The sequence below is a fragment of the Elaeis guineensis genome, chromosome 10 (assembly GCF_000442705.2).
Source record: "Elaeis guineensis isolate ETL-2024a chromosome 10, EG11, whole genome shotgun sequence".
Taxonomy (NCBI): Eukaryota; Viridiplantae; Streptophyta; class Magnoliopsida; order Arecales; family Arecaceae; genus Elaeis; species Elaeis guineensis.
In genome coordinates this window covers 4,460,626-4,474,224 of record NC_026002.2, presented here as the reverse complement: position 1 = coordinate 4,474,224, position 13,599 = coordinate 4,460,626, and the positions used below count along the sequence as shown (strand labels likewise).

The following is a 13,599-nucleotide window of genomic DNA, read 5'->3' as shown; positions in this document are numbered from 1 at the left end:
ATGAAAAAATCCAGCTACAAAAGAGCGGTTGGCTATGTGATCCCCTTCTAATACGCACAGACATATAGTAGTACCGTAGGGGTGGATGATGAAGTGAGACCAAAGATCAAACAAAGGAAACTTGGAATGAAATTCTAGTCCTAAGGAATCAAGTAACAGCATGAAGCAAAGAAACCTCTACGAATAATTAATTTCATGACTCCATCTGAGGAGAACTTCACATAATTCCAGCCAAAAAGTCAAAGTAACTTGACCACGAACTTTTCTCCACCCGAGAAAGGCAAGCAAAGCACAAGAATCCCCCTTCTTTCTGTATAAATATACCCTCTCCAGCTAGGTGTAGAAAGGCCCCAAAGCTAATCAAGCCATGGTGCTGTCATTGGTGCGACGACGGCCAGTAGACTTCACCCAGTCCCTTAGCCCGGTATTTGCTTCAAGATATATCCAAGACCCAGTTCCAAGGTTTATATTTCCTGCTATGCCTAGTTTTGCTATCGTATTATTTTTCAGAAAAGCCTTACCTTAATCTTAAGCACCAAGACATATCTATGCATAAGATTTGCATTAAATACAATTATCAAAAATAAAAAAGGGTTACTTATCAATTATTAATTATGTTTGCTTATCATGACTTCAATCCAAGCCCATGCATAACCCATAATTAACCTATTAATCTCTGTGATCTAAAAGGTTACTTGCATCAAAGTGGACTACTCCGATCAATTCAAGTTATTATCTCATGTTAACATACTAAAAATGCTAGGTTGATAGGTTAAATGTATCATTACAAACATGAACCGATCTGACCATTAAATTAATAATGGTTTACATAGGTTAGACAGGTTACTGCTTAATGAACATTGTCAGTTTTAAGATTTGATTTGTGGTTATTTAATAAATAGATCAGGTTCAGATTGGTTGTTTTATTATTTTTGTTTCCGAATTACAATGATATGAATATCATGTGGGAATGGTTCATAGGTATGTGCTGTCGGCGAATTCAGTTTCCAAGGATGCTGCGTACCAGATAATTCATGATGAATTGTTGTTAGATAGTAGCCCGAGGCTTAATTTAGCTTCATTTGTTACCACTTGGATGGAGCCAGAGTGTGATAAGCTGATAATGGAAGCGATCAACAAAAATTATGCTGATATGGATGAGTATCCAGTCACCACAGAACTTCAAGTAAGTATCCCTTGTAGCCCATTTCATACTTTAGACTTGAATGTTCCTAAACAAGAACGAAGCATGGCTAGATATTATTAATTGGGAAAAGAAATATAAATTTAATTTGATATCAATGGATTATATCAAGGTTCGTCGTCTTAAAACTAGACCTCATATTTATATCATCCTATCATATTATTGTTATGCAATACGGTACAAGGCAACAAAGTATACTAAATATTGGATGGTGTGAGATTGCATACTTATTGGATACCAATACGATATGGTATGCCCATTGTATAAAAAAATAATGCGAAGCATGTGCAATAAATGAGAGAGGATAATGAATGGTTGAGTCCGACGACCATTGATAATTTCTTTTATTATTTATGCCAATTGATGCATAAACTTTATTCCTTGACTCATGACGCTTATCTTTAGGGTTGCCAATAGAGACCGATGATCACTAATCCTGTCCGAAACCAACCCGAAAGATAGGATTTGCTTCTGTCTATTCCAGATCACACCCGCATCCTGCGCAAGGTGGCTAATGTAAGGATGCTGTGGAGTAATTGGATCAATGAGGCTGATTAACTCACAAAGTCACAACCCAAGAACTTGGGATATGGAATCCATTTAGAAAGGTGATTTTCGGTATTTTGAACATCTTTGGTTCGTAGGAACTATTAATCTCCAATTTATAAACTTCTTTGTATGGCCTTTTTTTCAAAGCCAGTTCCACCTCATGGCAGATTGCAGTAACATGACAGGTTGGCAACCAAATACTAGGTCTAGTCTGAAAATCGGATAAGTAATTCTGTGATAATCTTTTGTTATCCCTTGAGGGTTACAAAGGGTGCTGGGATGGAATGGGATCGGTCAGAATAAAAACCTAGTTTGTGTTTCTATTTAATCAATACATAATTATTACCTTAGTGTAGCTGACAGATGCTGGTTACATTTTGTCAGGGGGAAAAAACAAGCATTCCTGCTTTTTTTTGGCTATTTTTTTACTAATCAGAAATTTTTTCTGTCATTTAACAATCAAAGTATGGTTTAAAAAAAGTATAATTGTCCTCTGGCGGACTTTATGGTGTCGTAGATTCCCATAACTACTAAGGATCAACGAACCATCCCCATGTTTCAAGTGTGTGCCTGGTAGTTATCTTATCCCGGGCTAACTCCCTTATCCCGGCCGTTATCCTGCTTCTGTACTGGGTCCAAGGGATTATTCCACTCTTGATTCATTCACTTATTAAATCTGAATGCCAAATGTGTGATATGGCATATCATGGATCCATAGAGTCTAATGGTTCTCGTATTATTCAAGTCTTTTAGGAGCTAATAATTAATAGTTTTGAGTAATTATGTTTCTCTTCTTTTTTATCCTTTTTTTAATTCTTTTTTGGTTTTTGATTGTCCCTAGAACCGCTGTGTAATATCATAGCACACCTATTCATGCTCCAGTGAATGAGAAAGAAGCAGCTGCTGGAGTTGGAACAGTGGGTTCTTCTGAAGCAATAATGCTAGCTGGGTTAGCATTCAAGAAGAAATGGCAGAATAGGAGAAAGGCAGAAGGGAAGCCCTATGACAAGCCCAACATTGTTACAGGAGCCAATGTGCAGGTGAAATATTTGTTACATTCCTTGATCATTAAACTTATTTCAAATCTTGTACCCAAAAAACAAACTTATTCCTATTCATTTCTCTCTTTATTACATCCCCAACATAGGTTTGTTGGGAGAAGTTTGCAAGATACTTTGAGGTGGAACTCAAGGAAGTGAAGCTAAGGGAGGGCTATTATGTGATGGACCCTGTAAAAGCTGTGGAAATGGTGGATGAGAACACCATTTGCGTCGCAGCAATCTTAGGTTCAACATTAACTGGAGAGTTTGAAGATATTAAACTTCTTAATGAGCTCCTGACTGAGAAGAATGTGAGAACCGGGTATGTTTCATATGCATATAAAAAATAATATTAGTTTTGACCTTCATGACATATAACCAGACTGGCAACAATGTAACAATGGATCAGTTGTCACTTGCATAAAGAAACTTCCGCCATCTCTTTCAAAATTATTATTCATCTTGTAACTTAATTCAGTCATTGTTTGGTGTCATTAACCATATCAATTTGCTTTCTAAAAATTAATATCATTTTATCTTAAGTAAACAAAATCATTATCATATAATATGTTGCAAATAAAAATTTTAGACTAGAATGATCTTGTTGTAATACATTTTTTTGTGCCGCCAAAAAAAAATCCTAAATATTAATCAACATGAATGTTTTCATTATAAGTTTAGCTTATTTGTGCTGCTAACAAACTTATAAATGCCAACATCAAAAAAAGCTCCAATGGACAAACTGATTTGAGGTCACAATTTTTTTTCACCCCAATGCATGTCTTGGTTTGTTGAATCTGTGATAGGTGGGATACTCCAATCCATGTAGATGCTGCAAGTGGAGGCTTCATTGCACCGTTCTTGTATCCTGAGCTAGAATGGGATTTTCGACTACCATTAGTGAAAAGCATTAATGTTAGTGGGCACAAATATGGCCTTGTGTATGCTGGTATTGGTTGGGTCATATGGAGGGATAAAGAAGATTTGCCTGAGGAACTCATCTTTCATATCAACTATCTTGGTGCTGATCAACCCACATTCACCCTTAACTTTTCCAAAGGTACACTATCCCAACAATTGCATAAGCAAAAGGGAATCTTAAACTCTCCATTTATTCCATTTTCAACATGATATCCAAGAACAAGTACTTGACATCTTGTTTTGCAAGCATTGATGAACAGATTCAGATGGAAAAATTTTGGTCTTGCCTACACTACTTGTCACATATTTATTATTAAAATTATGGTATTCTTAAAAATTTTGGTCTTTATATAGAAAATGATTAAAAATTGGCCATGGCAAAAGTTTTGAGGGAGACTTAAGGGGCTTGAAAAGTGTACAATGACCATTACAACTATTATTGGTGACTCAAGTTTTTATTATCAGACTCATTAAGACAACCTGAGTCCCTACACTCATGGGGATCTTATGCCTGTTGTTTGCATAGCATTTACTTTTCTTTGCAGTGACTCATCGAAGTTCTAAAATAAAACTATTCATCCTTTCATGCAGGATCCAGTCAAATCATTGCACAATATTACCAATTCCTAAGACTAGGTTTTGAGGTAAGGTGTATTTCTAACATTTTCTTTATATAGTTGAAGGCCAAAGTTTTCTAAAATTTACATTAAAAGCAGAGTTTTATTTCGTTCATATTTATTATAACATGTTAAGATTGCATATGATTTCTTTGATGTTTTGGGAATAGAAGCAACTACATCTATATTTCAACATCCATCCACATCTTAAACAGTTTGTGGTTTAATAACCTTTGATCATCAGATAGACCTATATCACCATCCGTTCATTTATGCCGAATATTGGGTTTTTCATTGGCATTGCTTGTGGACTCCATAATCTAGACTTGATGATGAAAGTTGTTTGAGACAAAATTAGAAACATTAACAACAAACAACAAGAAGCCGAACAACAAAACTTAATAATGATCATAATAATATTCCTATTATTATAATTATTCTCATAACATGCCGAATATTCCTATAATCATAGTAACAACAAATGTTAACACAACAACACTACTACTAGTATTTTCTCTTAAACCAAAGTTAATACATGAACTTTGTGCAGGGCTATAGAAAAGTCATGAACAACTGCATGGAGAGTGCCAGGATCCTAAGAAAAGGGCTAGAGGATACTGGGCGTTTTGATATCATCTCCAAAGAACAAGGGGTGCCACTGGTGGCCTTCTCCTTCAAAGACAAAAACAAGACACTGGCCTTCAAGTTATCAAAAAATTTGCGCCGATTTGGTTGGATTGTGCCGGCTTACACTTTGCCAGCTGATGCAGAGCACATGACTGTTCTTCGTGTTGTGGTTCGAGAGGATTTCGGGCGGCCATTGGCTGAAAAGTTTCTCTCACACTTGACAATTGCAATGAATGAGCTAGAGTCGGTGACTGAAGTGCCGATTCCTACATTCGGTACACTATGGAGTTGAGGCCTGGAGATCATATGGAAGATGATGGTACACTTCCTCTTCCAAATGTTGTAATTTTAAAACAAGAAGTAGAGCCAACGGACAAGAGCATAACATTAACTGGTGGGAAGACTAAGGGAGTTTGTTAAATGGATTTGCAAAAGATCATGGACCCATCTTGATTGCTGTTTGTATAGCATATTTTAATCTTCAGAAACTTTACTTGCTTAGGTCTGCTCTTCCAAAAAACAATTACTTCATAAGAGGATATTATTTGTAACCATATTCCAATGCAAGGATACCATGTTACAGCAACAATACACTAACTAGAAATCAGGGAGAGAATAAGGTCAAAAGAAGATAAGATTACGAGTAGGGAGATTGAAGAGATAAAAAATTCCATTAACTTTTTTCTAGAGAAGAATTTTCAGAATAATGTAAATCTGTATATAACCTCTAAAATAGGAGAGCAGAGACATTTGACTTCATGCTAAGGCCCAACTAGTCTAAGAGCTCTTGAAATTGCCCACGAAATATGGAAGATGTAAAAGAGCACTTTTCTCAAGTTAATGCACGCAGGATTTAACAATTCCAACAAGTTATCACCTCTCTCACATAAGATCAGGACTTTGTTTCTATTTATTTCACGCAACTGAATACTAAAAATCATGTTTTGTAAAAGTAACTGTAAATTTGATTGTCGTAGTAATCATATCATAATGGATTAACCCTAAGTCATGAAGGTCTAATTGTTAATTTATTCTTCCTAATTTGTGGATGCACCATACTTGGAGTATACCAAGCATGGTTTGCAATTTTTTATTCAAGCACCTACGAAGTTTTTCTTTTGGCCAATATGAATGAGTACACTCTCTTGCTGATTTTTCTTGGATTGCATGCATGTACTGCAAAGAATGTAATGTGATTCATGTGTTATCCTAGATTGGGTATGTGAATTGGTATGAGAAGAGTCAGCAATCACTAGCCCTTGCCTCAAATTGCTCCTTGCTTTTTAAAGTCTGTTATCAGTCTACTTTGCTGAAGTTGTTTCCATCAATCCAGATAATGACATATTTGTTCACTCACCATTGTTTCTCGTATTAATTATTGGCACCAGCGCATTTGATGAAAAAATTTCTCTTTTGAAAAATTTGATTTTATACTCACTGCGATCCGACCAACCAAGCTCATAATGATCGAACCAGCTTTCAGGATGCACCCATAACTCATGTCGGATGTAAGACGGTCTCATCCGTCTGCAAAATATTGTCTACTTTTGATGTCTCCGTAGGATCTCCATACGGTTTTATTCTCGTGAACTGCTTTGCGGACTAAAAAGTGTCTTACGAGAGATTGGAGGGTATCGGTGAGGTGATTTGATTGAACAGCCGATGTGAGACTAAAATCTTGTTCCTTTTACAATAATACTCGTTCTCGAATGCCCAGAAAAGATGTAGTTTGTTCGACAAATTTTTATCTCTGTATCTATTTCAGAACTTCATACCTATGCAGAAGCAGAACAGAAATATTTTAAGATAACTATATTTGTATATCTATATTAGTCAGCGAAGTAAGGTACGTCAGGAGGGTGGCCCAAACCGTTGTAACCCGTTATTTTAAACCATGTTCTTAACTAAGATTTAAGCGAACCCTCCTCATGAACTCTACACCACCCAGATGCTCGTACCCCTCCGTCCAAAACCCTCGGCCTTAAAATCACCGCTCGGTCGTCCTTAAACCTCACCCTCTCTCGCCTCCCACCCCCCCTCCGCACCTCTCGCCATGGCTCCCGGCTCTCCGCCACGCTATCCTCGCCGGCGACCTCCGCCTCGGCCGCCGCGTCCACGCCCTCATTGTCACCTCCGGCACCGCCCCGGACCGCTTCCTCGCCAACAACCTCATCAACATGTACTCGAAGTGTGGCTCCCTCCCCTGCGCCCGCCGCCTGTTCGACCAGACGCCCCGCCGGGACTCCGTCACGTGGAACTCCCTCCTTTCCGCCTACGCCTTCCACGGCCAAGCCGCCGACGCCCTCCTCCTCTTCCGCCTCATGCTCCGTTCTGCCATGCCCCCGAGTCACCTCACCTTTCCGCCCATCCTTAAGCTCTGCGCCAGCTCCCCCGACCTTCTTTCTACTTCCCAGGTCGTCCACTGCTGCTCTATTAAGATTGGTTTGGACACGCATGCGATGGTTTCCAGTTCTCTAGTGAACGTGTTCTCCAAGTTTGGACTCTTGGACGAAGCTCAGTATCTGTTTGATGGAATGTCTGAAAGAGATGTTGTGCTATGGAATATAATGATTAAGGGGTATGCTCAGATGGGTTTGGTCAAAGACGCATTTTTTATGTTCTCGGAGTTGCACCGCAGTGGAACCCTCCGTCCTGATGAAGCCAGTGTCTGCTGCATTCTAATGGGTAAAGAAATGGATAGGAATGTGGAGCAGGTTCGGGCTTTTGGGATCAAATCATGCCTTTTCAATGACATTTCTGACGTGATAAGTTGGAATAAAACTATGTCTGAACAGGTCAAGGCTGGCGAGAATGAATCTGTTTTGGCTTGCTTTGTGGAGATGAAGAGGTTGAATGTGGGCCAAGATAATGTGACATTAGTAATCGTACTTAGTGCAGCCACAGGTGCAGAGTGTTTTGAGATGGGGAAACAGATCCATGGAATGACTATAAAGGCAGGATTTTGTTTGGATGTTTCTGTCTCAAATAATATTATAAAATTGTATGCAAAGATGAATAGCATGAATTCTGCAAGGCAAGTGTTTGATGAGATGGAAGAATTGGATTTGGTTTCATGGAATTCACTGATATCCAGCAGTATACAAAATGGTTTGGAAGAAAAATCAATCGGCCTTTTCATGGACATGTTAAAGCATGGGATAGTTCCTGATGAATTCACATTGGCAAGTATTCTTCGTGCATGCTCAGGGATCACCAGAGGCTCTTCCTTCCATGAACAAGTTCACAGTTTTGCCATAAAATTGTCTCTATTTATGGATAGCTTTGTATTGACTGCACTGATTGATGTCTATGCAAAGAAAGGAAGCTTGGAGGAAGCAGAGATTCTTTTTGGTGGCATGGATTGGTTTGATCTGACTTCTTGCAATGCATTAATTGCTGGATATGTGACAAACTATGACAATTATAAGGCATTAGATCTATTTATGTCAATGATAAGAAATGGTGAGAGAGCTAACCATTTTACCTTAGCAACTGTTCTTAAAGCGTGCAGTGGCTTAGTTGCATTTGAAGAAGGGAAACAAATCCATGCTCATGCAATAAGACTTGGTTTGGATTCAGATTTGTGTGTTAGTAGCGGGATATTAGATATGTATATCAAATGTGGTGATTTCAGGCATGCAGCTACCATCTTCAATGATATCAGTGAACCTGATGATGTTGCTTGGACAGCCATGATCTCGGGATGTGTAGAGAATGGAGATGAGGAATATGCCCTCACTCTATACCATCAGATGAGGCAGTCTGGTTCTTTGCCTGATGAATTTACTTTAGCTTCCCTCATTAAAGCTTGTTCTTGTTTGGCTGCATTGGATCAAGGAAGGCAAATTCATGCAAATGCCATAAAGTTGGAGTGTGCTTCAGATACTTTTGTGGGGACTTCAATTATGTATATGTATGCTAGATGTGGAAGTGTAGAAGATTCATACAATTTATTCAAGAGGATGGATGTGAAAAGTATAGCCTCTTGGAATGCCATGGTGCTTGGTCTTGCCCAGCATGGAAATGGCAGAAAAGCCCTAGACGTTTTCAGGAATATGAGATCAGAGGGCATACAACCTGATAAGATCACCTTCATTGGTGTTCTGTCAGCTTGTAGCCATTCAGGATTAGTTTCTGAAGCTTATGGCTATTTTGACTCTATGCATACAGATTATGGCATGGAACCTGACATAGAGCACTATTCCTGCCTGGTTGATGTTCTTGGCCGTGCAGGGCTTCTTGCAGAGGCAGAAAGGGTCATCGACACAATGCCTTTTAATCCTTCAGCATCCATGTGTAGGGCATTGCTTGGTGCATGCAGAATTCAGGGAAACATAGAGATTGGACAACGGATGGCAACTAGGCTTTTGGATTTGGAGCCCCTTGACTCTTCAGCATATGTTCTACTTTCTAACATGTATGCGGCTGCCAACCGGTGGGATGACGTAGCTAATGCTAGGAAAAGTATGAAGAACAGGAATGTGAAAAAGGATCCTGGTTACAGTTGGATTGAGGTGCAGAACAAGATGCACTTGTTTGTTGTTGATGATCAGTCTCACCCTGAAACTGATGCTATTTATGATAAACTGGAGGATTTAATAGGAAGGATTAAAGGTGAGGGTTATGTTCCAGATACAGATTATGTGCTTTTAGATGTTGAAGAAGAAGAAAAAGAGTGTTCACTTTACTATCACAGTGAGAAACGATTGCCATAATGCAATCAAATACATATCCAAGGTTGTTGGACGCGAGATTGTCTTAAGGGATGCAAGTCGCTTCCACTGCTTTAAAGATGGAGCAAGCACCTGCGGGGATTATTGGTGATTAAGCTATTCTTTCTGGTTCAATTTATTTTTCTGACCTTGCACCATTAGTTCCAAGGTAGATCATTTGATGATAAAATATGCTGTGTATAATATATTCTTGCAATGTTTTGACACCTAACTGAAGACGTCTTGTTATTCTCTTTCAATTGCCATCCTAATTTGTATAAACAGTAAATACATTTGATAAGTCGGCTACTTGTTCCAGGGCAGAAATGTGATTTCAGTCTAACATGTGACTTCTCTTTGTTGGAAAGTGGAAACACAGACAATTCCATGCCATTTTCCAAGGTTATATTACAAAATTAAGCATCAAGCTTTCCTTCTTATTTGTCCCTTTGAATGAATGAATGGATGGAGGAATAGATAAGACGTCCTGTAATTTGGGGTTTTGTTTCTGGTATTTTGGATCAATCATCAGTTCCCATCCAAGGCAGCTCTTTGTGATTAAAGGATAATGCTTTGGGGGATTCTTAGCGCACACAGGCTCTCTGGTGCTGGGTTGGCAACTCAGCGTTTTACTCTCAACTCTTGCATCACTGATTTCCACAAGTTATACCAATCCCCTCGCACCATTTTGCGGCAAATTGTCATTGTTCTTGTTTAAGCAGTGCTTGAGAAATATTCCTCACAAATGGTTGTTTCTTGTAAAGAGAATTTGTGTACATGTAGGTTTGGTATTCCTCTTCCAACTGCAACGACTGGATCCTAAGACCCTGTACAAATTTCCCAAATTTATGGTCTTCATCATGTAAATGTGTCAAGAAATCTATCCTCAAATGGTCTCCCAAATCCTAATCCTAAACCTTGCTTAGACAAGTCAAGCAAATGGATTAGTCTAGTGAAATCCTAGATTAGGAAGCTAAAATGTCCTACTTGAGTCAAGTGAGACGGCGGTAGAAACCCAGCAGCCCTTCGTGCCAAAACGCGGGAAGGGCTACAATTCCCCCAAGCCGTGTCTGGAAAAAACTTTTGGAGGAGGAACCAGTCTTCTCTTCTCCAATTCTCATCACCCTCATCACCTATTTAAAGCTGGCCACAGCTCAGCACGAGACCACAGACCAACTTAGCTGCCGCCGTCGCCACCGTAGTCCGGACGAAGATAGAAAACCATGCCGGAGAGCCTCGGCCACCGCGGTTCGGAGCTCCGTCACCTACGGCGGGGCCAAAACATTAAACCGGTGACGCACCCACGCTACGTGCCGACGCGGGGAAAGGTGCTGAAGCGAATTCTTAAAAGTATCTTATGCTTACCGGTCGGTCTCTTTACCGCCGGTCGGGTTCGCCCCCAAGCCGACGACCGTCGGAGATAGCTCTCGGACGGATGGCGCTTCTTCCCCCGGGACGCCCGCATAGACATTTCTATGCGGATGCTTGTTGCGCTGTATCCTACAGTGAACGGGATTCTCCCCATTGCAAGTGTTCCTTCGGTCCGCTCGCATAGAGATTATTATGCGGGCCTTTGTAGAATGGAAGTAGTCGTGTTATACGGATGTGTGCATTAGATCCGTTAAGTTTGTCAATTATTTTATTTATAAGATATTAATAAATTTTGATCATTAAACAAACGAGGGAGCCACACCTATTATTCGCCCTCGGATTCGATGATGCCAGGTGAATGGACTAACGGACCAAACTGTTTAAAATCTAAGCCATGGGCATGGAGGATGGCTGCCTTCGGGGATTTGAGAGATGGAAAACAATATGGGTGTTTTAGAATTTTGATTCCTATGTTACTCAACCATCTGAAAGATCCAACCGTCCATTCTGCAAGGGAGGGTGGGGGAGTTCGTATGTTGAAATAAAAGTACATAAAATGGAAAAATTGAACTGGTCTGAAAAGAAGTATGCATGATGAAATTTTTTTGGTTTTTAATTTTTAATTTTTTTAATCTGGAGTGTTAAAAGTGCGCAAATGCTTCATGTGGTATTTGTCTAAAGAGGGGATTTACAAAACCAACAATAGTATTAAACATGCCATAAATATCCTACTGTTTAAATGTGTTAGATAAATCTAATATTATTTAATATTTTAAAAAAATATTTTTGGATTTTAATAATTTTATTTTATTTTTTCAGTCGGCATTTGCTGTTTAGAAAAATATTGTATCTAATTGAAAAAAATAAAAAACTCAAACATAAGGCATTCTGTGTGGTCCACATTGGATGTGTTAATACTAGTGTACCATACTTGCTGGTGAACTTTGGAGTTGAATACTCTAAGTAGGCATGCATAACTCAACCCGACAGGGGCTGGCTTGCCGTGTATGGTTTACCTTTCAGCTACATATTCGTTTTACAAGAGCTATTAATAGATTGGCCACTAATACAGTAGTTTTTTTCAAGATATATCTGCTATGAATGGTAATTTATGATCTGATTCATCAATCTAATTTATAAACATCTTGCTTTAAGCAAGTCCAAATTTGATGTAAATAGCTTTGGGTTATAGATGGGTCAACTCATCTAGACCTATTGATGCAGATCAAGTTCAAGTTCAGATCTTTAACTCATGTAATCTATTTTGGCTTACGATTCCATCTATTTAATCTATTTAAAATTTATTTAATCATTTTCTATCATATTTAACTCGATTTGCTTAATCTCTTTAATCCCTTAAAAACCTATTCATCTTGACTAGACTTTTTAATAAACGGCTTATATGGATCGGATTACTTGTTTAACAGACAGATCAGATTTAAATCTAAATTTTTAGCTTGTTCAACAGACAAATCGGATTCATATTTACAAATTTTGATCCAATTGCTATCCTAAATATCCACTTAGCTTTAAGATCTGTTTGGTTGGAGTTAATCTGGTATGAAAAAATGAATCCTATCCCAGATTATCATATTCGGTATGAAAAATAGGAGAGATGGTAAAAAATAGTGGATGCCATGCTTATTTTTTTGGAGAGAAAATGTAAAACAAATACCATAAGGGGGTTGGTATTTGATAAATTTTCAAATGATGGTAATCTATACCTGACAAAAATATATTCAGTAAAATTACATGTGTAATTATTAAATTTATTTTGATGTCTTTTCAAATTTATTCGATAAGATGCTTTCATAAAAAAATTAAGATATCGATGATATTATGAAAAGCCTATGCGATCATAGTTATTATATAAAAATTTATTCGAGATAACAATGCGGTCTTGACATTAAAATTTTTTTGTATTGAAGGATATATTTGTAAATTTTGTCATATTTCTATATAGGATTACTTCTAATCAAACATAATAATTTTTTTTCAGTACTATTTTCTATAATAATTTTTTCTCTACAATTATTTTTCTAAATAAATGATTTCTAACCAAATGGATCCTAAAAATATTTTGACGAATTTGTCTTTTATTAGCCATTATAGTCTTATGTTTGAGGGGGAGTTTACTGGATCCATGCTCTAATGAATAAAGCCAATTTCTGGAAGTTCCACACTAAGAGAGATTAAATCCTTCTCTAAGTATTGTTCTCTTAGCTTACATTTTTTGTGCCAACCTTCTCTCTTTTCCTGTTCTTTTTCCCTACTTCTACACTTTTACATTATTTTACAATTCGATTCCCACTATTTCATAAATTTATCCAAGGTAATTGAAAGATTCATCCAGCCTCTATCCACATGCTTATGTTGCACTCAAAGACTACCGGATTAAGCCAAGATTTATTGTATCTTGGAGAAAATCTCACCTTTAATATGCACAAAAGGTTTTTCTTTCTTTTTTTTTCTTTTTCTTTTTTTTGGCTTACTCTCGGGATCTGATCCAGGTATATCCACTATTCTTTCTAATAATTAAATTTCACGAATTTCAAAAT

General features: G+C 38.0%; 2 protein-coding genes across 2 annotated transcripts; both read left to right on the top strand.

The window, feature by feature from the left end:
* The first annotated feature begins 106 nt into the window (after positions 1–106).
* LOC105053136 (glutamate decarboxylase 4) lies at positions 107–5,525 on the top strand. The gene is given in 10 exon segments (XM_010934185.4): positions 107–462; positions 982–1,186; positions 2,595–2,601; positions 2,604–2,624; positions 2,627–2,793; positions 2,901–3,115; positions 3,600–3,853; positions 4,306–4,358; positions 4,882–5,227; positions 5,230–5,525. Coding segments are annotated over 10 exon segments (1,512 nt in total). The 5' UTR covers positions 107–367; the 3' UTR covers positions 5,379–5,525.
* Positions 5,526–6,129: 604 nt separating this feature from the next.
* Positions 6,130–9,997, top strand: LOC105053137 (pentatricopeptide repeat-containing protein At4g33170). Its single transcript, XM_010934186.4, is given in 4 exon segments — positions 6,130–6,145; positions 6,907–6,986; positions 6,989–9,660; positions 9,662–9,997. Coding segments are annotated over 4 exon segments (2,889 nt in total). The 3' UTR covers positions 9,783–9,997.
* The last annotated feature ends 3,602 nt before the right edge of the window (positions 9,998–13,599 follow it).